This window comes from Haliotis cracherodii, unplaced genomic scaffold, assembly GCF_022045235.1.
Source record: "Haliotis cracherodii isolate W230 unplaced genomic scaffold, xgHalCrac1.p SCAF_6, whole genome shotgun sequence".
NCBI lineage: Eukaryota > Metazoa > Mollusca > Gastropoda > Lepetellida > Haliotidae > Haliotis > Haliotis cracherodii.
The window spans coordinates 34,785,600-34,813,358 of NW_027266319.1; the positions used below are offsets into that span (position 1 = coordinate 34,785,600).

General features: G+C 39.3%; 1 protein-coding gene across 10 annotated transcripts in view; it reads left to right on the forward strand.

The window, feature by feature from the left end:
• The window catches only part of LOC139446700 (filamin-A-like), a 171,354-nt gene that overhangs the window by 135,975 nt on the left and 7,620 nt on the right, over positions 1-27,759 (forward strand). For 9 of the 10 annotated variants that reach the window (XM_071227975.1, XM_071227978.1, XM_071227973.1 and 6 more), the window contains 12 exons: positions 9,135-9,173; positions 11,866-11,992; positions 12,590-12,730; positions 12,947-13,075; positions 13,270-13,443; positions 16,642-16,803; positions 18,939-19,142; positions 19,390-19,542; positions 20,183-20,311; positions 23,987-24,151; positions 24,517-24,618; positions 26,864-27,001. In XM_071227975.1, coding sequence (XP_071084076.1) covers positions 9,135-9,173; positions 11,866-11,992; positions 12,590-12,730; positions 12,947-13,075; positions 13,270-13,443; positions 16,642-16,803; positions 18,939-19,142; positions 19,390-19,542; positions 20,183-20,311; positions 23,987-24,151; positions 24,517-24,618; positions 26,864-27,001 — 1,663 coding nt within the window. The remainder of the gene's footprint in view (positions 1-9,134; positions 9,174-11,865; positions 11,993-12,589; positions 12,731-12,946; positions 13,076-13,269; positions 13,444-16,641; positions 16,804-18,938; positions 19,143-19,389; positions 19,543-20,182; positions 20,312-23,986; positions 24,152-24,516; positions 24,619-26,863; positions 27,002-27,759) is intronic. The other variant, XM_071227979.1, reaches the window with a different exon arrangement.

Sequence of the window (27,759 nt, forward strand, 5' to 3'; positions counted from 1 at the left end):
TTCCTGTAAGACCGTAGTTTATTACAGGAATATCGCTAATGGCCACTCAGGTTCAAGGGTAGCAGTCACATGTAGACTTGACAAGCCCAGGCTTTACACAGTTACTGCTTAATGGGCTCCTGAGGGTTACCCACATCATTCCTTACACCCAACTCCAGGAGCAGAATGGGTCTTACCTTGAGCTCCTTGTTGGGGGGATTTGGGTCATGTGATGACAGTTATCAGATGTTTAAAAGAAGATTTCTGTAGTGTTACAATCGTGAGGACTGAGGTTCTGATGGCTGTTATGCAATATGACAGTTATGCCATTTTCTCAAGATGTTTTCACTTCTTATAAGTTCTGTTGTGAAATGTTTCGGCCATAATATCATAAGATAGTTTTATTGTTTGGAATGCTAGATTGTTTTCCCTTTCTGTACAGGAATTAAAATGCCTGCATTATATAGAATGTAAGAATGTTAGTCAACAGTGTGCACACAGTTTGCAATCACTGATTCATTAATACATACTGTGTGCATGAACAGTGGAGTGCAACAATGTCCCACCTGTAAAGTGTAACAATGTCCATCCAGTGGAGTGCAACAATGTCCCACCAGTAAAGTGCAACAATGTCCATCCAGTGGAGTGCAACAATGTCCCACCAGTAAAGTGCAACAATGTCCAACCAGTGGTGTGCAACAATGTCCCACCAGTAGAGTGCAACAATGTCCCACCAGTAAAGTGCAACAATGTCCATCCAGTAGAGTGCAACAATGTCCCACCAGTAAAGTGTAACAATGTCCCCACTAGTAAAGTGCAACAATGTCCATCCAGTGGAGTGCAACAATGTCCCACCAGTAGAGTGCAACAATGTGCCAACACTGTAGTGCCAGATCATTCATGAACAGTGGACTAGGAACATCAGCATCAGACATTCTATGACCACTCACTAGTATAGGTTGTATTTAACTCATACCACTGCAGCCAAGAATAACTTTCAAATTTTATGGCATATTTTGGCAAGGGTCTTATCACAAGGATGGCATACACACATAATATTGAAGTTAACTGGCAGATGAAGGCATCATGATGCGCCATCGCCTTCCGTAAAGCTGACCTGGATGTGGCTGCTGCCTGGCCTTCCATCTGGAGAAGAGGCTGAATGAAGGCCTGCATTAATCCAGCCAATTTGATATATTGGGCAGGTGTCGTGGAATATGAAATAAAACTGGGCATTACGTCAGCGCCATCTGTTGGCAACACAACTGTCTGGTTCATTCACAAGCTTATATATGACCTTTGTCCTATATAAACATCTTGATACATTAGGAATCTGAATTAGTGATCTGGTTTTCAGTTTACCACAAGATCTGAGTAGGCCAGTTTCTGCATCATCTCTGAAATAGTCTTGTCTGTGGGGTGGTTCTTAATTCAAGACAAGAGACCTTACTGGGCCTGTTTCTGTATCCTCTATCATATAATGGTTTAAGGGGGCAAATTGTTTAATTTTTAACACCACATAGAAGAGGAAGTTTGGATGGGAAAATGTGTCTTTTAGGGCTGATGATTTCTTCATTTCTTCAAGGTAATTCGAAACTCTCTCTACTTTAAAATCTTTACTTAACTAACAGAAGACCTTTCCCATTCATAATGGCTCTTGTATCAGGAAGTGTTCACGGTGCCAGTATACCTGTCTCTTTCAAGTTGGGTTTACATTCCTGACTTGATGGTTGTCTTCTTGTAATCCTGTCACTGCAAAGTTAGGAATTTATGTCTGTAGCTGTTAATGTTTTCAAAGTACTTGTACTTGGTTTTCATAGTTTTCTTTTCAACCAGGCATGATATTGTACTGTTAACACAGACACAAGTCAACCATCAACTAAACAACAATCCTATGGGAATATTTCAATGTTTCTGCCAAAACATGGCAATTATGAGTTTGAACATTTTTCACAATGTTGGTATGAGGACCTGATGTTGTTTGTAAGAATGTCCATCACTAACAGAACAGTCTGGAATAGCAGAGATTTACCTGTGATGGCATATGGTAACTACCCTCTTGCTCAGCTCTTCCAGGCGCTCTTCCTTACCCCATTACATCTCCCTACATGTGTTCATCTAAGCACAACATTCTCAAACACTGAGGGCAGAAGCTTGTATTTTGCATTGACTTTCCTTGGAAGATGATTTAGCTTTTTTAGAAATTCTCTTAAAAAAATGTGTCAGTTTATATTCCAAAGTGAAATTTTGTTTTCCATGTCATAAAATAACTACTTGATATGTTGCCATCTGTTTGGGTGATTTTCAGTAAATTTCAGTCACTGTTTGTTTTGGCATAATGCTGGTTATGGAGTATCTATCTGGAATGTGAACAACATAGGAGGATACACTAGAAATATACTCCATGTTTACCGCATGGTTATAGGATTAAATATCCATTGACTCCAAATCTTAGTATGACAGGGCATGGATGAGTGCAGAGAACACTGCTGTCGATATTAAACAAGCAATGGTATATCAGGCAGAATCTCCTTCCTGTTACTTGTAAGTAATACAAATATCAGCTATGTTTATATGAAGCATGTGTTGACACAAGTAAGTATCTGTAATCAAATCTAGATGTGTTGCAGGTCTTATGAGTAGGTAGTTATTTCTAGATGTTCCTAGATGATGTGTCCATGATGAACAACAGTGTTGCAGATCTTGGTTATAAGTAGGTAGTTATAGCTAGATATTCCTAGATAATGTGTCCATGATGAACAACAGTGTTACAGGTCTTGATTATGAGTAGGTAGTTATAGTTAGATATTCCTTGATATTGTGTCCATGATGATCAACAGTGTTGCAGATCTTGGTTATAAGTAGGTAGTTATAGCTAGATATTCCTAGATGCTGTGTCCATGATGAAGAACAATGTTGCATATCGTGATTATAAGTAGGTAGTTATAGCTAGATATTCCTAGATGATGGTTCCACATTGAATAACAGTGTTGCAGGTCTTGATGACAAGCTGGTAGTTATAGCTAGGTATTCCTGGAATGTGTATGCCTTATGTGGAACATCTTACAACAATGTGAAACAGCCTCTTCATCCATGATGCTCAACAAACAGGGACATAACAATTGCTTTACTGTTCACAAATGAGAATATCTACAGGAGATCACAGTGGTAATATAATATGTAAAATGGCAGTTTGGGTGAGCAGATGAGTGTTGGAGAGGTTAGAAGTCAGCCTGACATGAGGTGTGATGGAAAATGTCTGCTGTTGTGTATCTCGTCTGTTGCTGTTGTTGGAGCATGTGCTGGCATGGAGTAGGATGAAGTTTTGTTGTGGCTGTTCAGCTTGTCTTCTGGGGGAGAAAGTTTGGGTGTGTGTGTCTTCTGGGGGAGATAGTTTGGGGTTGTGTGTCTTCTGGGGGATATAGTTTGGGGTTATGTGTCTTCTTGGGGATATAGTTTGGGGATGTGTGACTTCTCTAGGATGTTGTTGGGGGTTGTGTGTCTCCTGTAGGAGATAGTTTGGGGTTGTGTGTCTTCTGAAGGAGATAGTTTGGGGATGTGTGTCTTCTGAGGGAGATAGTTTGGGGATGTGTGTCTTCTGAGGGAGATAGTTTGGGGATGTGTGTCTTCTGTAGGACATAGTTTGGGGTTGTGTGTCTTCTGTAGGAGATAGTTTGGGGTTGTTTGTCTTCTGTAGGAGATAGTTTGGGGATGTGTGTCTTCTGAGGGAGATAGTTTGGGTATGTGTGTCTTCTGTAGGAGATAGTTTGGGGTTGTTTGTCTTCTGTAGGAGATAGTTTGGGGTTGTTTGTCTTCTGTAGGACATAGTTTGGGTATGTGTGTCTTCTGTAGGAGATAGTTTGGGGTATGTGTGTCTTCTGTAGGAGATAGTTTGGGGATGTGTATCTTCTGAAGGAGATAGGTTGGGGCGTTTTAGTTGATGGAGATTTTAGTTGATTGGAATGATGGTAGAGAGAGTTAGAACATGATACAGCAGATATTATCTGTTGTCTATAAAAGGAAACATGGTCTTGTCTTTGAATTATGAACTGATATGTTATGGAAGATCACGATGAAAGCATGGAAATTCAAGTCACATTTTGACTCCTAAGAAACTGTTAGACATTAAGTGGGCATGAGCAGGATGTCTGTGTCCTGTGTGTAGACTTCAGATAAAAGAATGTGTAGAATGTTGGCACAGTGGGGTGTCTCCTTGTGCCGGAGATGGCACCGGGCAGGTCTAGAGCTGGCTTTGTATCTCAAGGCTAGGTATGTGAATTCGTGCCAACATTTCATGCTTTGAACTAAATACTCATGAAGAAAGCTCTCCACGGATTACACTTTTTGTCAGTTTTGATGAGAAATGAGTGAAATTTTCATAATAAATCTAACGCATAAAAATAAGACGATATATTAATTGTTTTACCATAGGAAAGAGGGGAAGTTTGGGTCTTTAATCAGGAGGCTGTGTTCATTGGGTAGCGAGATTGTGTAATGTTTTGCTCACGCTGAAGCAACTGGGGTCTAATGATGAAATGGTACATTAAGTTTTCCTGGTTAAACAGAAAACAGCAAATAGTTGATGGATATTGCAAGCCTGTGAAGGGAAAATCAGACTGAAGGTTTCGAGGACAAAAGAGAACGGTTCCTGTTCTTTGTGTCCTGTTACATAAAACTGTGGAGGAACGCATCAAGTTGAATTCATGCTCTTGTCATCAGCACAAGACTTTTGAAAGAAAAAACAGCAATATAAATCTTTTAAAGAAAAAACAGTGAACTAAATCTTTTACAGAAAACTTAGCCAACCAAATATTTTAATGAAAAAACTCCAGAATTAAATCTTTTACAGAAAGAAACATGGAGCCAAAGCTTTGAAACGATTATAACAGATGCACCATGTCTGCGAGGTGTAACATGTGACACTCTTGTATAGAAGGAGACAGCCATATTACATGTTGGTCATCAAATAGTATGTTTTCTCCCCTCTTGAGAATACAAATTGCCTTAAATCAGAAATGTTATGCAATGAAATGAATATATGGATGAAGGTGTTCAGGCAGCATATCATGGAGGCTGGGTCACATTTCACAAGTTTGAAACTTTCCATGGATTTGTAGAAGTAAATAGATAACACCCCTGAAAGCCTTGCATCTGGCTAGCTGAGATAAGACCTCATGTCACAAGAAGAGGAAAGGCAACACGAATAGTTTTTATTTTGATGTGCGGAGCAAACGATGTAATGGAGAACCGCTGCTGAAGCAGAGACAGTCTTATGTAATATATAGTTGGAGGGTCACGACATGCGGGACTTGGAGCAGAGACAGTCTTGTGTAATCTGTGTTGAGGGTGATGACATGTGGGTGCTATGTCATGGTCTTGTCTAAGGTATGATGGAATGTGACATAGGATACATAAAAACATTGAAATAAACAAATTTATTCTTGGTTATTGTTGCCTTTGCTGTAAAAAAAGTCATTGGAATTTATTCTCCTGTGAAAAACGTTGTTGGATCTTGTTTCATTAGAGTGGATGCTTTAATCCTATCTGATTTTGACATGCAAAGATGTTCATGGTGTATGATGGAATGTCTCATGTCAGTGAGGGACAGTTCATTATTTGTGGATAGAGGGGTGATAAGAACATGAGTTAATTCCCTGTAACAAATTAAATTGTGCCCTTGGCAGTTTTCAGCAATTTTCAGTAACCCCCAGTCTTGGGATTGACGGGCCTTCCAAGTGACAATGTGTGAGGGACATATCTGGTGTCGCCTTTAGCTATATTGCTTGAATGTTCCTAAAAGTGGCAATACCATACCAAGTTAAACCATACTAAATTAATCACTCTAGATTGATAAAGAATCCATTGGCTGGAAAGCCAATGGCACTGTATGATAGAGTGGGCAGTTCACTCAAACATTTTATTCATACGCTGATTCTAAAGTTACTTCATTAACGGATAGTGCATCTTCAACATCAGTTATTTTGAGAATGACATTATATCATAGGGAGATTATAAACCTTGTGTGTTTTCCAGATTGTAGATATCATGTGTTAAGAATAATATAATGTATTAAGCCAGCCAAAGACTCCTTATTCAATTTTTCTTCTTAACATATGATAGTTATGATACGGAAACACACTCAGGATATAATCTCATCCCATTTATTTGTCAACATAATTATACCGATGTTTATTTGTTCTGAAGATTCCTGCACAAGTTGAATGGTTTGTTAATGTTGTTTAGTATTTGTTTCATTGACTGTTGAATGGCTTGTTAATGTTGTGTAGTATTTAATTCACTGACTGTTTTGCTTGTCACGCTGTGTGTGTTCCTCCAATCAGAATGAATGAGTGAGAGTTGTTTTAAACCTGTGTGGGCAATAGATGTGGCCTGTAGTCCAGGGTGCCATTGTACAAAGCAATCTTAGCGTTAAGGTGATCGTAACACCCATACATAAACATAGCGGTGAGGTTGTTTTGTACAACGGCACTCTGGCCACGGAAACCAGTGTTTGATAGCTTGAGCAGTGGTCCACTCAAACGTGTGGATGACACACAGGTCATCCTACAAATACAAACTTCATTTGAGTAGGTTTTTTGAAATACTGAGGACTTCTATTGGAATCCCATGGCAGGTAAAGAGATATTAAAACACAGAATGTTAGATATGTGGATGAAAGATTTCCTTCCTTGTGTATGTGAAGATTCCGGGGTAGAATAGGTCTTCAGCAACCAATGCTTGCCGTAAAGGGTGACTATGCTTGTCGTAAAAGGTGACTAACGGGATCGGGTGGTCAGGCTTGCTGATTTGGTTGATGCATGTCATCGATCCCAATTGTGTGGATCGATGCTCATGATGTCAATCACTGGATTGTCTGGTCCAGACTCGATTATTTACAGACCGCCGTCATATAGCTACAACATTGCTGAGTGCGGCCTTAAACAACAAACCAACCAACCAACCTTTCCTTGTGTAATGCATAACGCCAGCATGACATGCAGGGAGTGTTTTATAGCATAGGTTCTGGTGTATGTTTGTCTTGAAGCTGAGTCTGAAATACATCCCTTCATGGGCTCATAAACCAGTTACAAGATCAGATGTCAATAGGCTTTAGGGGCAAAAAGATCTTCCTTTAAAAGCTTTTTCTTGTAAACCATCAAGTGAATGTTAATTTGAGGACATTTGGATCCTTATGTGTGGAGAGCAAGCAGGGAAAATAATTCAGTTAATGTCAACAGTTGGTAGTGGCACTTGTACTGAGCATCAAATAATTGGTTTGTATATCAGCTTAAAGGATGGAGGGTTGTCAGTTAACAAAAGAACTTGATAAGGCAAGGAGGTGTGGTCTTAGAACAACCGATACTTGAACAGTATCAACTCCTTGTAGAAACCCCTGAAGTCCTTGCCCAGTTAGAACAGTCCCGTGGAGTAGAGTTCAGTTTGGTATATGTTGATCTTGAGGAAGCCAAGGTTGCATGCTATTCTCCAGCTAGCTTATGTCAGTGTAAAGCTATGGAGTCTACAACTCTGACCAGTTTAGCTCTCGATCACAACCCAAACCTATATTTCTTGCTCTGGTAACAATAAAACATTGAGTTCTGGGTTAGAATAGGTCCCCAGCAACCTGCTTGTTGTAAGAGGTGGTTTAATGGATAGGGTGGTCTGCCTGTCTTCGTAAACTGAGTATGTGGAGCCTTGCTCATTCTATCAATCACTGGATTGTCTGGTTGTTTTGAAAGACTGATATCGAAAAGCTGGAATATGCAGCACCAAACAGCAAACAAACTTCCGGAGGGATGTGTGTGTGCCGATTCTGATGTTTACAACTACCTCTTTCTGCACGTGAGGTGTTGACATGAATGCATGTGAGTGTGTGGTGTTAACATGAATGCGTGTGCTGTGCATGTTAAAGTGTGACTACCATATTCAGTTCCATTATCTGACCTAGATAAACTAAAGCATGAAACTCAACATGATGCAGATGTCCTAATTAATATTTCAAAACTTGAACCCAAGTGTAATGTGCTTGAAAGTAGAAAAAGTGTAAACCTGTTGCCATGGCAATGTGGTTAGTAGAAATTGAAGCAATTAATTTAAGAGGTGCCCTGTTAACAAGTAAATTCTCTCAACAGTTAGTGTCTGTGGATCTGTGAAGCAGGAAGCTGTCTGTAATTGCTGCACTTTTTTAATGAAATAGTTTCTGTTTCTAAGTAAATAATGATATGGGGGGAATTTCCCTATGACCATTTTGCCATTGTTCAAATAGCTACAAATTTATTTTCCTGATATTAGTTGTTGAAAGAGAAGGAACTTTGGAAATTGATCAATCCTGATTAGATCCAGTGCTGCTTCAGTCTTTGCAGTGTCTTCGCATTGTGCTGTCATGTTTAGCCAGTTGTGCATTGTTTAGTCAGTGTTTAGTCAGGGATGCTCTGTGTAGTCAGTGTTTAGTGAGCGATGCAGTCGAGAGATAGGAGATGGAGTACAGGCTTTATCAGCCCTGTGTTAAGAGTTGCAGTATATCTATAAGGAACAAGTTTTCAAGCACATTACACAATTTTGTCCGACAGTGTTCTTATATCCTTATTTTGTTTTGAGATATATATATATTTTATAATAATTAAGAAAATAGATAAATATGCTGCTCAACATTGGATAGGGATATTGATGTATGGAAGCCTGTCACAGCCAACATCCTGGAGCCAGTTTGGCGTATAATTGAATAATATATTAAACAAAAATATTCGGGAACATGAATATTTTTGGGATATTATTATGAACTTTTGTGCTCAGTCTTCACTGAAACACATACCCCAAAATATGAATGATCCTTAACTGTTTTGTTCAGAATAGAATTGTCCCTATCAAAAGTTGAGTAGTGTACACCACTGTAAGGAAATAAGGGCACACTGTTTGAAAACTATTAGCACTATCTGAACACAAACATTTCAAAAACTAATTCTTGAAAATATTGATATTTGACCTGAAAAGCTGGTGTTGATTTAAATTATACTTCAAGTTTGTTTCCAGTTTGAATAACAGAGGTCTTTTTATGACTTTATCAAACAGATGTGTGTGTTGAGATATTGCAAGTTGTGTTCATTGCCGTGTGGCATGTGCATGGTCTGATCCCGTTTTTGTGTGTTGCTTCCTAGGCCGTCTCACCCGAAGAGTACGACCTATGGAGAAGTCAGGTGAGTTCACCACTCTAACACCCAACACCACTCTAACACACATCGCCGGTCTAACACACACCACTCTAACACACATCACCGGTCTAACACACACCACTCTAACAAACATCGCTGATCTAACAGACATCGCCACTCTAACACCCCAACCCACTAATGCTGGGGTTGTTGTGTAAGCTACGACAGATATGTACTTGTCTGTTCCACAATGAACAAACTCGGTTAGGGTTTGGACAAGGCAAGTTTGTAATGGAACCGGTTTTGGACATTGTTGAATTGGCTCTCCCTTGCTTGCATTTTCAAACCAGGGTACATTTGTGTACCGTATTCGACGTAATAATCGCCCCGCTCTAGTAATCGCCAAACGGCGATAATTGCTAACATATTGGCTAGTGAACAATCCCAGTTAGCACCCCTTCTGATTGATCAATGTACACAAGACTTATTTATTCGCATATAATATGCACTCGTGTGTTATATGCACCCTTAATTATGGGCAATTAAATTCTGGAAAGATATATCTGTCGTACATAAACATTTCAGGCTGTCAGCATAAACCATGAAATTTATTTTTCAACTCTGTTTTTTTCACCAAAATAATATTCTAATAAGAGCCCCCATTTCTAATTTTGAGAGCGCCCTGGGCGCTTATTACGTTGAATACGGTATTCTGCTTTTGGTTAACGTACATTTCAGAATACGGAAAGGTACCTGGGGTTCTCATCTGTCGTAACTTTTACAACAAGATGGTTCCTGAACTCATTGTTTGAATGGAATAGCTTGTGTTTCATGTCCTGATTGGATAGTTCATTGCATCCAGAATGAGCTTGTGTATTATTGGATGAGGAGGTTCAGTCAGTAACAGACTAGGACTGCCCAGTTGTAACATGCATAGTGATAGGCTCAGCTAGTAGGTAATCCAGATATCATTAGTCTGACAATACGTCCGAGCCTACCAGCCTAAACTAATCTGTTTACAGCAATTTGAATATATGTTAATGTTAATATGTTGGTTATTATGAGCAGAACTTTTTTGAGAAATTTTATTGGGCAAGGTAGACACAATTTTATGGATGACAACTTCTTTAATACTGTAAAAAATGATGTTTCGGTATAGATCCTTATACCTTGTCAAGCAAGACTGAATGAGGGACTTAGTACAGTCTATGTATAGTAGGTGGAGGATTAACAGTAGAGGATTAACAGTAACAACAATTGCATATATGAGTGAGATAACATAGGTAACACACATTTTATTGGACTCAGGCTTTGGACTTTTGGCTTAAGTCGCAGACTATATCCCTAAAGACCATCATTCCAGTAGCTTTATAAGACATGTATCAATACAATTTATCTTAGTGTACGCACCACACTAATTTCTGTGATCATTTGTCTCCTTTATACTCATGTCAATCTCTCATCAGTAGTAATCACCCTGAATAGTTGAGAGCTATTGCACTAGGTCCTATTGACACAGCATGACTATACATGTCTACTGATGTCTAGCCATTTTCAGCACATCACTGTACTTAATTATTTGTTGGCATGATACTACAATAGTTGTCTGGTCAGTCTACTCCCAATGTTTCCTTGGTAATACTCTTGTGTTAAAAAAAAGGGAGTTTTAAATGTATGCTAGATCATGGTCTCATAGATTGCATGCTTGCAAAAAATCCATTGACATCTAGTTCAGTCCACTGACGTCTAGTTAAATCCACTGACATCTAGTTATATCCACTGGCGTCTAGCTAAATCCACTGACATTGAGTCAAGTCCAATGATATCTAGTTACATCCACTGATGTCTAGATAAATCCACTGATGTCCAGATAAATCCACTTACGTCTAGCTAAATCCACTTACGTCTAGCTAAATCCACTTACGTCTAGCTAAATCCACTGACGTCTAGATAAATCCACTGACATCTAGTTAAATCCACTGACATCTAGTTAAAGCTGATGTCGAGTTTTCATCAGAATTAATTGCCATGCCATCCGTTCAGTCTGCACATGGCATATCTCAGTCTTTCACCTGGTGTCAGCTACGATAAGGTCTGCTGTACATATCCTCGTCATCACTGTTGCCAAAACACTTGCCTCGCACTCACTGCATCAATCCAGCATCACAAACTTCATGAAAGTCAATATGTCTCTGGCACCATGGCTGCCAAAATAATCCATCCACACTTTCTTTGATAAAACTTTTTTATTTTCATAAATTGCAGTTAATTAGCATCAGGAGATTAAGTGGTGCTTTTCTTGCCGGTTTTTGACAGTTACAGAAAGAGTGTTTGCCATGCAGTAAATATCACATAAGTGTTGAGAGTGCTATCTCATTTGCTATGAGAGTAATATCATTTTGGTGCTGAAAATAATATTGCGTAGGTTCTTGGCATAATATGACATACATGCTTAGAGTAATATCACATAGGTTCTGAGAGTAATATCACATAGCTGCTGAGAGTAATATCACATAGGTTCTGAGAGTAATAGCACATAGCTGCTGAGAGTAATATCACATATGCTATATGAGCAATTTCACATAGATTCTTTGAAAAATATATCATAAGTTCTTGGAGCAGTATCACATACGTGCTGAGAGTAATATCACATAGGTTCTGAGAGATTCACAATGGAATGGTAAACTACAGATTCCGTTATGTACATGTGCTGTATGTGTTTTGTACTGTATTTCAGGTTGGCACTGCTGAAGACCTGATTGTGCCCGACACCGCTGACAACGTGAGCGCTGCCCCTGGATCTGGTCTGTACCAGCCTGTCGACTTCTGTATCCCGGTTGGACCTATCTTCAACTTTGTCTCAGGTAAAACGTTCACTGGTATTCATCCAATCTGGATACACCTACCCTCATTTCAGTAGACTTCAGTGTCCTCAACCTGACTTTACATCAACATAACCTGATCAGCAAATAGCAGCTAGATAAAGGAACAGTTTCCAGTTATTAGATAAAACTGACACAACTGATGAGGTGCTCTTGATTCCAACATGTTATTGAAAAATGTTTCTCTGACGAAAATTTGACGCTTCATTTTAACCAGTCTCTTTCAAATCAGATCTCGCTACAGCTAAGCAAAGATCTGAGGACATCCAATTATGGGTCATGTCAGAACGTGACCTGTAATGGGATGTCCTGTTGTTTAACGCTAGCCAGAACTAAGATCTCATTTTAATCAGATTAAGTTTTCATTTGATACCTCAAAATTGATCCCTTTGAATGTATGACTACATTGAAAATAATGGCGGCCGATAACCCATTAGAACTGTATCAGAACTTTATTTTATGTTTTTGACCATGATTATGATGTCGTAGACCTAAACCCTGACTGGTTTGAAGATGAGATGACAACACTGTTTATGTCGGTTTGATGACGTCTTATGATGTGGTGTATTTGTGTTTCAGCATATGTCGTAATGCCGTCAGGAAAGCGAGCGTACCCGAAGATCGAGGACAACCAAGATGGCACTGTCACCATCAAGTACCAGCCCTCTGAGACTGGACTCCATGAGATGCATGTCAACTACAACAACCAGAGCATTGAAGGTCAGTCTGTCTTCTCATTGGCTACTTTGAATGTAGATGTAATTAATGCATAAAGTTCTTTAATTGTTTGCAAAATATTGAACTCAACTACCGTTAAGTTGTCCTTGATGAGATTTATTCTTGAATTTTCTTCATCTTCACCATGAGTCAATGGCTAAAAACTCAGCCTATACTTTCCTGAGTAAAAGTACTCTAGTCAACTTGTTGTGCCAACAGGAAGCCCATTCTTGTTCCACGTTGATGCCGTCAACTCCGGCTATGTCACCGCCTATGGTCCCGGTCTGAGCCACGGCGTCACCAGTGAGCCCGCCATCTTCACCATCAACACAAAGAATGCTGGTGCTGGTATGTATCCAAGCAACAGACACGGCACTGTTTCATCCTCTGGACAAGTAGAAATAACGTGTTCATCATTTGTTCATCATTAAAATCGTGAAACCACCGATGTTGTCCCACACTGTGATATGTCTGGAATACTGATCTTGTGGTGTTAAACTCCACTCACTCCCTCCCACACTTCATCACTGATCTGCTTGCAGGTGGTATGTCTCTGGCCATTGAGGGCCCGTCCAAGACTGAGATCAACTGCAAGGACAACGAGGACGGCACCTGCACCGTCAGCTACGTCCCCACAGCTCCTGGAGAGTACTGCATCACAGTCAAGTTTGCAGACAAACACATCACTGGATCCCCCTTCAAGTCCAAAATTACCCGTAAGTTGAAAGAATGCAAATATGTCTTGATTGAATGCTTTCAATTTATCAGTTCAGTTTATACCGACCTCTTTCATACAATATGAACTTGTATATTTGTTTGTTGTTTTAGTAACTGTTTATATGAGAGATATTTTGTTATCGAAAAGTCTGTCTGTCTTTCTGCCTGTCGTTAATGGATGGACATTTGTTGTACATGGTTCGTTATTCTTGGCATGAGTGTATGCAAGAAGGTTATCATACCCATGAAATACAACATCGCAAATTATTGAAAAATTAATCCTGAAATATAGATCAATTTGGAATAAACAATTATTTACTGATTTTAACAAATGACTGTTCAAATCTTTTGGGATAACATATATCTAGATTTTAAAAAGTTTCTATGTGATTATTAGTATGCCATCAGAATTAACCGACCATCATCATTGTTAATGAGTGTAGATTCTAGACAACTATCTCAATCTTCTTCTGTCTCATGTCTCTGTTCTGTCTTTTCAGAAAAAGGTAATATAAGGTCTTATAACTTTTCACTAATGAATGGTCTTGATTTTGCTTATTCATCGCAGTCGATCATGTAGTGGAGAGAATGTTGATCATGTGACATTATCTGACATGTTTGCCTATATATAGATAGCATTTTCCAGCCTCAATATGTTTGCTTGGCAAAATGTGACATTACTGCAAGTGAATGAATACAATCAAAGTTTATGGTTTGACTAAAACAATTTTTGCTTATTTGCCTTTGTTATGTTGCTTTTCTTGTTTCGCGGTGTAGACTCCATCTTTATGATTCAAGTAGAAGGTATCCTTACAACTCTTAGATGTTAACCTATCCCTTTGGGGATAATTCCCTATGATTTGAGACCTTTCGAATTCCCCTCCTGTGACCTCGATTACAACCCATAAATATGTTTCTAATGTAAACACCCCGCACATTTGTGAAACTCTTTTCTAAAAGGAAGCACATACCTTCGTGTGAATTGTAAACACTTTTGAAACAGTTTGGACCAGTATAGCACTACTTTTTACATCCCGTCTTAAAACAGTTTGGACCAATAGCACAAGCTTATTACATCAAGTGCATGCAGATTTCATCATTGCAAGTTATACTAACACAACAACTGGCCAATACATTCACACAAAAAAACAAGAATGTGAATACTTATATTGGCATGAGGTTGATATGGTGATGAGGCCTATGATTTAGAGTTATCTGTCCTTGTTAATGGTATGCATGTGCATGAATCTTTGACTTTTTTAAGGTATCTGGTTTCAGATGCGTATTTATCATTTTCATTATTTTTTGTAATTTGAAATTATGTATATTATATTGAAAAAATAACATTCTTTGCATATTTGAGTTGAGTTGAGCAGATGAAGTTGTATCTTAGCATATGATGTAGATATATACCATTCTCCTTGAGAGAAAGTTAGCTGTCTTTGTTCATAGGTGTAAACAAGATTAGTAATGAGTCTGAATATTCCACTAAGATATGCACAGCATTTCACTTCCTCTTCTAGGAGGAATTTGTGTTTGTAATTAATACTGACACAGAAAAAAATTGTTTTGGGAAGATGCTCAGGAGATACTGCATTCCTCCATCACTCCATGGGGTGGCCTGGTGGTAAGAGTGTTCGCTTATCATGCAGAAGGCATGGGTTCGATTCCCACATGGTATCCCCTGTCATGAAAAGCTGGATTATTGCTTTAAGCAGCATAAAATCCTTCTTACTCACTGACTCTGCATGCGAGATTCAGTTCCCACCGGGATACAAAATACCAGTCTCTCTGTTGGCGTCGTATATGACCATAGAGCTACTGCAGAGGAGTTAACCCTACTCCCTCACACACCCTTCCTGTTCTAGGGTAGTCTAGTGGTTCAAGCAGTCACTTGTCACGCCAGGTGACCAGGTTCAGTTCACACTTGAGAACAATGTGTGGGGGCTGCTTTGGATGCCCTCCACCCTGATATGGGGCGGTCGGGTAGCCTAGTGGCTAAAGCGTTCACTTGTCACGCCAAAGACCCGGGTTCGATTCCCGACATGGGTACAATGTGTGAAGCCCATTTCTGGTGTCCTCCGCCGTGATATTGGTGGAATATTGCTAAAAGTGGCGTATAACCATACTCACTCACTCACTCACTCCACCCTGATATGGCTGCAACATGCTCTTAAAACCAAACTTGTCCTCAGGATGAGAGACTATCTGTCATAAACAGAATGGTCAGCCGTTACGGAATAATAGTAGAAATTAAGGAATTCCTTGACAGTTCTTTGTGTGAGTGTTTGGCCAATGGCGCAAGCAAGCCCTTGCCTGGAATGTTTACTGGGAGCACATGTATGTAGGTTAATGAGAACCACTGTCTGAACACTTTAGTTCTAACTCATGTGACAGCTCACACATTCGTTTTCTATTAAAAAATACAGACAGTCTGGGAGGCTGTCAAAATGATTAATTCTTTCAAGATAAAAGTTTGTTCATTGATTCTTTAAAAAGAAGACCACTCCCCGATGACTATGTCTGGCGGAGATGAAGATGGGGAGGGCTAGAAACACATTGTGTTGGAGACATGCAAGCTGTGTGGACACTTAGAGGAATTTGTGTTCGTAATTAATACTGAGATAGCAAAAACTTGTTTTTGAAGATTCTCGATATAGAATCTGAATAAATAGATCCCCATTTAACCGAGGAACATTTCTTAAATTAATGTGGCAGATTACTGGGACTTGACTCACTTCAAGTGTGTGGCAGCTTCAGATATTGTTGCAAACATGACTACCTATTTCATCAGTAAAATACAACAGAACATTTACAAATGGACGACAGGTTCTTTAGTTTTTGATACGAATGCTAAGAATAATATTAGTTTCCATGGTAACATCCAAAATGTTTTCTTTGAACGGGTTGTCCACAAGCTATTATTTGTCTTGTTTGAATATTTAATATGAATTTCCATAGTTCAAGATGCATTAATACCGTCACTAAATAGAATATCTTGTAGCTCACCTTGATGGACATGTACCAGGCCTTATGCTTAATTATGCCATTGATATGCTGGTATGATCTTGATAAAGTTAAGAAGCATTCTAAAGATTTGTGCTAACTATATTTAAGATGTTGTCTGATATCAACCAAAGTTGATGGACAGAAAACAAGACACGCGGTACCTATTCATGTGTTTTTTGTGTTTGTAGCGGGTGAGCCGAAGCGCCGTGCTCAGATCTCTGTGGGCAGTAGCAGCGAGGTTTCCCTGAAGGTGACTGAGAGTGACATCGCCAGTCTCACAGCCTCTATCCGAAGCCCCTCCGGCCGCGAGGAGCCGTGTATCCTCAAGAGACTTGCCAATGGACACTTAGGTGAGGACATGATGAATGTTAGCTCCCTCAGACAGCATCTACTTCACTGCAACATACCGGAGTGTTGCAGGAATGTTTTGTGTTGAAACATTGAGGGTGGAGAATGTCATAAATGACAAATGGGAGGAAGTATGCGAAAGGATGTTTAAAGTTTTGTTTGTTTTGTTTTTGGAAACTGTAAGAGGTAAATGTAACAAGTATGGACAGGGATGTGTGGGTATGTATGTAGAAAATGTGGTAATTAAAACATTGGGCCTTTAAACAGACTGGTGAACAAAGTGGCTAAAAAGGAAGGGACGGAAGAACTCTACCGTATTCACGTAATAAGCGTCCAGGGCGCTCTCAAAATTAGAAATAAGGGTCTCTTATTGGAATATTATTTTGGTGAAAAAAGTTCGTAAATTTCATGGTTTATGCTGACAGCCTGAAATGTTTATATACGACATATATATATTTTCCAGGATTTAATTGCCCATAATTAAGGGTGCATATAACACATGAGTGCGTATTATACACAAATAAATGAGTCTTGTGAACATTGATCAATCCGAAGGGGTGCTAATTGAGATTGCTCACTAGCCAGTATTTCAGCCAATATCGCCGTGGGTGCTTATTAGAGTGGGGCGCTTATTACGTCGAATACGGTAATGAGTTATATCAGGTATCTACCTGTATGTACCTGTATCTACCTGTATTTACCTGTAATTACCTGTAGAACGTATACTACATGCACCTACTTGTATCGTCCTGTATGAGAACTGCATAATAGGAAAGAATTTAATTGGAAAAACATAGCTAATTATAACCTGCTTAGGTTAGATTGTTAAGGTGCTCTATCCCAGGCCTCTTAATTACCCTGATATTTCAGTAGGATATTTCAGCTGAAGCCATCCTCATGTTTATCAACTGCAGATTATGAGGCAATGATGAGAGTTCGTAATACTTCTGATGTGAAACGAATGTGGTGATCTTTTAACGCTTACACCTCTGGTAATGATTCTGACAGCCTGTTAAGTAAGGTTTTTCTTTGAATGGGTCAAAAGTCCAACTCTTTGTGCAATTCTCACTTCGCTAATCTTCAGAAGTGACGCCAGTGAAAGATAAACCATCTATGAAAAAAGGCTATTGGGGCAGCGATTTAATGCATGTAATCAGTTGCCGGGCAGCTAGAACGTAGCTTCCTGCTGTGACCAGTGATTCTAAGAGGGAAGCACCACTGTGCAGGAAACTAATGGGGTGAAGAAGGGGAACACACGGGGTCCTACATGGACTTTTTTATATTCTTAAGAAAATTTGTTGATTTTCCCAAAAGGAAGGTAACTTTGTAAATATTAAATAATTACCGTATTCGACGTTATAAACGCTCAGGGCGCTCTCAAAATTAGAAATAGGGGACTCTTATTTGAACATTATTTTGGTGAAAAAAACAGTTGAAAGATAGATGGTTTATGCTGACAGCCTGAAATGTTTTTATACCACATTTATTTTTCCAGAATTTAATTGCCCATAATAAAGGGTGTATGTAACACACGAGTGCGTATTGTACGTGAATAAATAAGTCTTTTGTGCATTGATCAATCGGAAGGGGTGCTAATTGGGATTGTTCACTAGCCAATATATTAACAAATATTGCCGTGGGCGCATATTATGTCAAATACGGTAGTCATGTTTTAGTGGTTTTCCAATATACAGTAAACTAAGGTTTAACAACTCAAGGGGACCACTAATATTAGTTTGATGTAACCGTAGTTCGTTAAAAGCATATATACAGCAAATTGCTGGGACCAAAAAATATGTTTGTTATATCTGTCCGTTTGTTATAAGCGTGTTTATAACAGTTTACTGTATTTATGTCTGGTGTGTGGGTAGAAAATGGAATTTGAAGGCTAAGAGGTGTGTCCATATTAAAATGTGACATGGTATCTTAGTTGGCTAGACCTGCATTAGTACGTGCAGCCACAAACATACACACGCATGCAAGCACGCTGCTAAAAAGTACAATTATCTTAAATGTGACATTAAGCCCCATTTCAACTGATCTCACCTGTATCCATTGTCGCCTGATATGCATTGCCCGTTCCTTAAGTCCTGCAACACTGTTTGACCATTAGACTTAACACATGATTATTTTTCAGGTATTACATTTACGCCACGAGAAACTGGTGAGCACTTGGTCAACGTTTTCAGAAATGGAAAACACATAGCTAATAGTCCCTTCAAGATAATCGTGGGAGAAAGTGAAATTGGCAATGCCAGCAAAGTCAAGGTCTCAGGCAAAGGTCTCACCGAGGGCATGGCCAATGAGGTCAATGAATTCATCGTTGATACACGTGATGCAGGTAAGATTGATAACAATTTGTTGTACAGTCAGAGACAATATATACTTTTGAAGAGTTATCTCCCTTGACTGTTAACAGCACATGGGATTTGGTTAATATGTTCATAAGTGTATATATGAAACAATTGAAAGTTATTGTGTTATTATTAATAAAACTATATGAAAACAAATTATTGAATACCAAGAAAATGCTCCGTATGCTGAGTGATTTGACAAATGTTTGCAAGCTGGTATGTGTCTGGTTCCAGGGTATGGTGGAATGAGCCTGTCGATCGAAGGCCCCAGCAAGGCCGACATTGAGTGCCATGACAACGAGGACGGCACTTGCCGTGTTACGTACAAGCCCACCGAGCCGGGAACTTACATCATCAACATCAAGTTTGCAGATCAACATGTGCCAGGTGGGTTGCTTTCAATTATGAGGACTGCCTCCGTGGTCTGGTGGTTTTGATTCCACCTGGAGAGCAGAAGGTCCGGGGTTAGATCCCCGGCCACGTCATACCAAAGATGTTAAAAGATGGTACTTGTTGTTACCCTGCCTGATGATTGACATTAAGGGGCTAAAACAAGGACTGGTCAGCAGTATACTGTGTCTGAGTGGGGTATTCATGTTAAACTGCGGCATGGTTTCCCAGTGGGGTAGCACTATAGCTAGTACAAACAGCCACACACACACGTGCATGCACATCGCGATATCAGCGATATCAGCGCAATAATCTTGAACGTGACGTGACGTTAAACCCCATTTCACCTCAACTTCAACTGAAAGTCCAAGCAAAGCAAATTTTGACTCAAGTCATCCCAAACATCTTTAACTGCCTGTAAACTGGAATGTCATGATGTGCATCTATCTAGCAGTTGATGAGTATCTGTCAAAGACAAAGATTCGGTTTGCTAAGTCATTTAGCACAACACCGAGACCTTAGCTGAAATTATTTTACCAGAATATGGAGTAGTTCCCCTTTGAAAGAGGTTTCAGTGTGTGTTTTCACCGTATTTACATATGATTCCCGTTAGTTACCTGTATATCTGTAATTACAGGCAGCCCATACAGTGTTAAGATCGGCGGAGAGCCTTCTTCTCGGATCACAGAGAGGATCACCCGCCACAAGGAGGCTGTAGATGTCACCCACATCGGCAGTCAGTGCGAACTTAGCCTCAAGATCCCCGGTAAGTCTCCCTCGTGATCTGCCATCATTCTCATGGTTCTATCACCTATAGCCCTCTCACCTGGATTACAAATTGAAAAGGTAGAAAAAAATCATCTTCTGTCAGTTCAATTATGGAATCCATTGGTAGCACATATGATTAACCATCCATGATTGTGTTACCATGCATAATAGAGTTTTCTGGTTTATTTTCAAATTTATGATTTTCTCATTTTATGTAGATTTGTTTTGAAAGTTGGAATTGTTGATTTCTTCATTGAAAAGTGTTAAGAAGATAGTGTTATACTGAGTCATTTTCTTTTGCCATTGAATCGAGTTCAATTTAATGCTAATCTGCACAGGAGTGTGTCTTTTTTAAAATAATAAGTCAATTACCAAGAGCAATGAATTTAATGGTGAAAATAATCAAATTCCTGAAGTTTCCCAATCAATCTTCAGTAAACAAGCAGTCTGTTCAGCTCCAGTTGTTGGCAGCTGCCCAGCTTACATAAGAAGTTTCATGGACCAGCCAGTGCCATATTTATTACCATAGAAACTGATTGCAGATAGCTAGCAATAAGTTTTGCCGGAGATTGCCAGAATATTCGGCATATGACTGTAGCATTGTTCTCCACACTGTTGGTAAAAACAACAGCTGAACATGGACTGGTACTGCCAATGCTTAGTACACATCCTACGGTACAGAGTGACCCAGGGCTCCTGGCTAGACAAGTCCACTTTAGAACATTGAGAATTGTTGTTGGGAAGGTAGTATCTATCTCAGCAACAGTTAGCCAGATATCACTCTAGTTGTATTTCTGTCTTAGGCCAGGCAGATTACTTGTTTTACAGACTTCAATGCCCCAAGTGAAATAAAACAGTCTGTTGATTATGGGGATACTTGGTATAATGTTAAAAAAAATAGGATGGCGGTTTAAAACCGAAACCCCCAAGCACATTTTAACACATTTACGGTAGACACATCTGTAGATTAAGGGAAGAACAATGGAATGGCCTTAGACTGTATTATACAGGTTGGGCTGACTTGGAAGATGTACATAGCTATGTTTTACTTTTCAATTTGAAGTACAAGAAAAAGTGAAATATTTACATAGATTTTGTAGGAATATCAATAATTCTTTTAGAGGGGCGCCCAAAACTAGTATTGTCAGGTACTGTAGCCCAAACACCTGGTGCCAAGGGAACCTGTAATTAGCAATGGGATTAGCTAATGGATCTGTCATGCAATCCGCCAAGAAACGTCGACTATCAACCAGAAATAAACATACTTGGGTAAACACCCCTCCCTGTGTGTCATGCCTACATGTACTCATCAGGGATGTTTAAACTTCTAATGCTGATATCCCGATATCCTGACACTGATATCATCCAATCATGTACGACAGTGACGGGACATTTAGATTGTGTATCACTTTACTCGTTCTAAATAATTGAAAATTTTGCCGCAGACTTGTACATGCCCTGAAGAAATATGTGTTGTGAAAGAACAGACATTTTGTAGTTACTTATCAAATGTTGGATGAAAAAACAAACGAGTAATGAATCACACTACCTGTCTGAATTGTTTGTGTCCACCATAAACCAGCATTTGGCTTATAGCCTGCTGAGGTTTTGCAATTTCTGTAAATTCATACTTTCTCTTTGAGAAGGTTGATACCGGTAGCCCCATTGTCCCTATCATAGTTGTTGCATACTCCCCAGGGAGTTGTGCTTTTATAGGTGTCCAGTCATCAGCATTAGTACATATTAGACAACTCAGTGTCTGCAAATTCTTTAAATGATTATGGAACTGTTTAGGGGATGAACTAATACTCATGTACTCATGAAGATTGAATTAAAATGTTAACAAATAATCGTAGAAAGAAAACCTGTTTTCCTCAAAGCACATAAATGTCTATTTTGGTAGACCATGTTGTACCAGCTATGCAGGAAGTAACATATATTATACTGCTAATACTTGGAATTGAGCCAGATGTGGAGAGATAATTGATTATTTTACTGTTGTTCATAGAGGCTAGGTAATTAACAAACACAGCTAATTACACTATTTATAATTAACTTAGCAGGGTCTGTGTGAAGACTGCGTCATGATCCCCCCATTTCACTCTAGCACCACTATCTCTGAAATGTCATGTTATGGAAATATTATTGAAGTACAAGTATTAATACTATAGAAATATAAGTAGATTGTACAAATGGAATAAGATCATATTTTGTGATAGTAATGTAGTTTTGGTCTCGATCATTCTTATATCTATGGTTAACATATCACTGGTAGATTGAAAGTTTAAGTCAGGAATAATTGATCACCATTGTATGTGATGAGTGTAGCCCGATAGACAAACCATCCATCCACCTGTTACCTTATAGTGAGGCAGTGTGGTGTAATAGCGGGGCAGCTTGGTAGTGTTGGGGAGAGGCAGGGCCATGTTGATGATAATTAAAAGAGTATCTGGACTTGGCTTCAGGAAGGCAGGGAGGCAGGTGCTTGAAAAGTCACCTTCATGTGCTGGCCTCGCGGTCGGTCGGTCGTTGTGTATCGTAATGCTAAATCGACAAAGCTGCTCCATACTTCCTCTTACTGTCTATCTCTTCTTTCTTTTCTGTCTTCACACGGTTTATTTTTAAGGGTAAGAGCATGGTTTCATCCAGTAGATTCCGAAAGTGTATTTCGATTCTCTGCATGAATTGTCCTCCATTTCGTTTCTGTTTCGATATGTATTGATGTTAAGGTGTTTGAGATAATTATGTTATTGTAAATGTTTTGTGAATTATCGCGACATGAATGATGTTTGAAACACATGGTCTGGTCTTGACATTCCAGCAGTTGCATGTTGGCTTGATATGACTCACAGATTACAAATTAAAATAGAATGTTAGATTGAGAACAAACCAAAGAACACTTTTAGAATCTAAAAATAATCTTTTAAACCTTTCTTTAGATAAAATTCTTGCCCTCTTGGCATGGAAGGTTGTTGAACTATGTCGGCTGGTTCAAGGAAGACGGTAGTTACCTCTTGGATGTAAGGCTGCCGTATAGCCTGACTTTACAGGATATAGCATACCTGTTTGATCAGAGGATAAACGTTTTCTAGAATATAGTGTCAGACGATCTTAGGGCAGTGTTTGTTATACCTGGTGGTAAAAATAGCTTGAATCATCCTGAGATGAATCTCATATTCTTGCGATGAAGCAGCTCAGCTGATTCAGCTGGTTTGTGAGTTTTCATTGTTCATGTTGTCTCTGTACCTATATATAGTTGTTGTGAAAGTAGTATGTATATACATTCTTTTGGAAATGATTTTGAATGTTATTCAGTTTCATGAGAGCACAGTCTTGTGGTTTGTTTCTTATATATCAGAAACATTGTTGATGTTCTGCTCTGGTGTTACATTATAATGTACATTGTAGACAATGTAAGTTCTAATGAAGTTTTAATTTAAATAATGCATACCAGTGTAAGTGATTTCAGAAAAAATGTGTTTTAGTTGTAAAGTGAGATTCAAGATGGTATGCCCATGTGTTCCTTTATAAGTATCGGTAGCTGAACATTGCTGATTCACTAAAAATCGTTCTCTACGTACTGTTAATTTTGCAGATTCAGCACAAACCAACTTACTCTCTATCTTTCTGTTCTGGTGCTTTTTAGTTATATTTTGTGATTATTGTTTTCCAGGAACAAGTCCCTTTGACATGACAGCCTCTGTAACCAGCCCGTCTGGTGTGACGGAGCTGTGTGACGTAATGAGCAAGGACGATCAACACTACAACATCAAGTTTGTGCCCAAGGAGATGGGTGTCCACACAGTCAGTGTCAAACACAAGGACATGCACATCCCTGGTAAGAGTTATCTCTTGTGGTGGATCAGAGTTGTCTCCTCTTGTGGTGGATTAGTGACCTTGCAGAGTTCTTTTGTCTTGTCGGCCATGTTGGAGAAAAAGGTTAAAGTGTCAAATGTTAAGATGTATTGGTGTGATCCACAACAGACTTCAGTTCTTATGTTTGAGTGGTATTATTGGTTGGCTGTGTAACATGAGAAGAGTGCATGGGTGATCAGCTTCCTTACAATAATTGCAGCGATGTTTCAGTGTAGATTTTTACATTGGTAACAATCATCTTGAAATATGTTTTTCCTGTTTTTTAGACTAAATGTTAGTCTAGTAACCAAGGAAAATTTAGTGAAATTGGTACTTTTATCATTGCAGGTAGTCCATTTGAGTTCACTGTTGGCCCGATCGCTGGTGGTGGTTCTCACAAAGTGAGGGCAGGTGGACCTGGATTGGAAAGAGGCGAAATCAACCAGCCATGTAAGTACCCTGGAGCTCTCAATTTCAGGAGAATACCACTTCTCAACTCACTCACACTAACTCTTGACTTCCTGGGACAATTGCCTGCTGGATATTTTTAACCTTAAGAGTTATCTCCTCTTGTGGTGGATCAGAGTTATCTCCTCTTGTGGTGGATTAGTGACCTTGCCGAGTTATGTTGTCCTGTCGGCCATGTGTGTGCAACACTAGATCCGATTGGTAAGAGCAGTACACTGTTCATGTGATTTGAAAGAAATGTTGTGGTAATTTGGTACCTTCGTTAACTTAATTGTCCGAAATGGTGTAGAGTTGTGTCCCCTTTGTTGCATTTCTGTTTTGAGTGGAATTGGATGACTTGATGAATGGCAGGCATGACATGGACAAGAAATACAGCCAACTTAAGATCAGGAAGAGCCCATTGACAAGATTTACCTGTTGGCAAGCTGCCAGATAGGTAGTGGGGAAGCTCATTAGAGGCAATTACCCATCTTGGATGATGTTGAGAGTGGCAGGAATCTCGGGATGGGGGGGGAGGGATAATGACTGCCATGGTAGCAGCCACCTGGCTCAGAGTGTCTTTACTGGCTCACCTCTCAAGGTGGGGGAGGAGGAGGGAAGAGCCTAGACAAGGAAAAAGAATTATGGAAGATGTTAGGATATGTCATGTTGATGCAAGAGTTCTTAAATATGTGAAGGGCAGGCACCTGGTGCTCTGTAGTTCAGTAGTTACCACCTGTCGACCTCTGATGTTGAAGAAGGGGTTAAGGGGGTTGGGTAGGGGTTGGGATGGGTATGGTGGTGGGTAAACATTTAAGTTTTTTTCTGAACAATATGTTGGTAAATGGAAGTGTTTATGTCAAGTTTGACCAAGGTCCACCTATATAATCCTATGTCAGATTTCAGGATCTATGTAAGGAAGTCACCTTGTATATTAGGGGCTATATATGTAGGATATCATCTTGTATATCATCTTGTATAGCAGGGGCTATATGTAGGATTTCATCTTGTATATCAGGGGCTATATGTAGGATTTCATCTTGTATATCAGGGGCTATATGTAGGATTTCAACTTGTATATCAGGGGCTATATGTAGGATTTCATCTTGTATATCAGGGGCTATATGTAGGATTTCATCTTGTATATCAGGGGCTACATGTAGGATTTCATCTTGTATATCAGGGGCTACATGTAGGATTTCATCTTGTATATCAGGGGCTATATGTAGGATTTCATCTTGTATATCAGTGGCTATATGTAGGATTTCATCTTGTATATCAGGGGCTATATGTAGGATTTCAACTTGTATAGCAGGGGCTATATGTAGGATTTCATCTTGTATAGCAGGGGCTATATGCAGGATTTCATCTTGTATATCAGGGGCTATATGTAGGATTTCATCTTGTATATCAGTGGCTACATGTAGGATTTCATCTTGTATATCAGGGGCTATATGTAGGATTTCATCTTGTATATCAGTGGCTATATGTAGGATTTCATCTTGTATATCAGGGGCTATATGTAGGATTTCATCTTGTATATCAGGGGCTATATGTAGGATTTCATCTTGTATATCAGGGGCTATATGTAGGATTTCATCTTGTATATCAGGGGCTATATGTGGGATTTCATCTTGTATATCAGTGGCTACATGTAGGATTTCATCTTGTATATCAGGGGCTATATGTAGGATTTCATCTTGTATAGCAGGGGCTATATGTAGGGAAGTCAGCTTGTATATCAGGGGCTGTATGCAGGGAAGTTATCTTTGATGAAGGAGGACAGCGAGAAGTAGGCAGAATGACGCTTCAAGTGTATAGTCTCTGGCATGGAGAATGTGAGGTCTATGTTGGCCAAGCTCACACTCCAGTGGCTGCATTCTTCACATTCCTACAGACAGGAAAGTCGGCAGAAAGACATGATTGTCAGCTCTTGTTTGTGTTGAGAAGATTTTCAGTGGAGATAATTTGAGAGAACTAGCGGATAATACAGCCCCTCCTCGGTTGTTTGAAGTGATTGCCAGTTGTCCTTTGAAGTCTGAGATGAATTTGAAGTTACTGTGTCACACTTTGAAGCGTGATGTAAACAACAAAGAAGAGGTGAAAAACCTTATTACTGATGTGTTAAGTAATCTTGAACAACTAGTTTTCTTGGAAATTGTATTTTTTATGAGCAGTCTGGGTTTATGTCTTAACTCAAAATAGCAATAGACATGAGGTATGTTATGTAAATGTTCTTAATCCACAGGTGACTTCAACATCTACACGCGTGAGGCAGGTGCAGGTGGCTTGTCTATCGCAGTTGAAGGTCCGTCCAAGGCTGAGATTGACTTCCAGGATCGCAAGGACGGGTCATGTGGGGTCACATACAAGGTCACCGAGCCAGGTTAGTAAACCTGTTACACAGTGTCTCGTTACACAGTTTCTCGTTACAGTAAGTAACACTGTTACATCCAGGACAATACATATCAATATGCTCAGTTATGCAGAGCTGGGACTTAAGCTTATTTAACACTTAGTAGAACAGTTTATTCAGTAGGTTACAGCAGGTTGTTATCACAGTGGAATGATACACTGATTCACACACAGTGGAACGATAAACTGAATAACAGTAAATCATTACATTCAGCATGGCCCAGTAGGTTGTTATCATGAATAACACAATGGAATGAACCGTTACTGAATACTGAATACCAGTTTACAACATCTCACTATGAATAACACAGTGGAATGATACACTGATTCACACACAGTGGAACGATAAACTGAATAACAGTAAATCATTACATTCAACATGGCTCAGTAGGTTTTTATTATGAATAACACAATGGAATGAACCGTTACTGAAAACCGAATAACAGTTTACAACATCACACTATGAATAACACAGTCGAACGATACACTGATTAACACGCAGCTAGTGGAACGATAAACTGAATAACAGTAAATCATTACATTCAGCATGGCTCAGTAGGTTGTTATCATGAATAACACAATGGAATGAACCGTTACTGAATACCGAATACCAGTTTACAACATCACACTATAATGGCTCCATCTGGATTATCAACACAGCATAACCTCACACCAAGTTCTGGCATCTAGAGACAGGGAAGGACATGTTTGGTGAGACACTGTAGATCC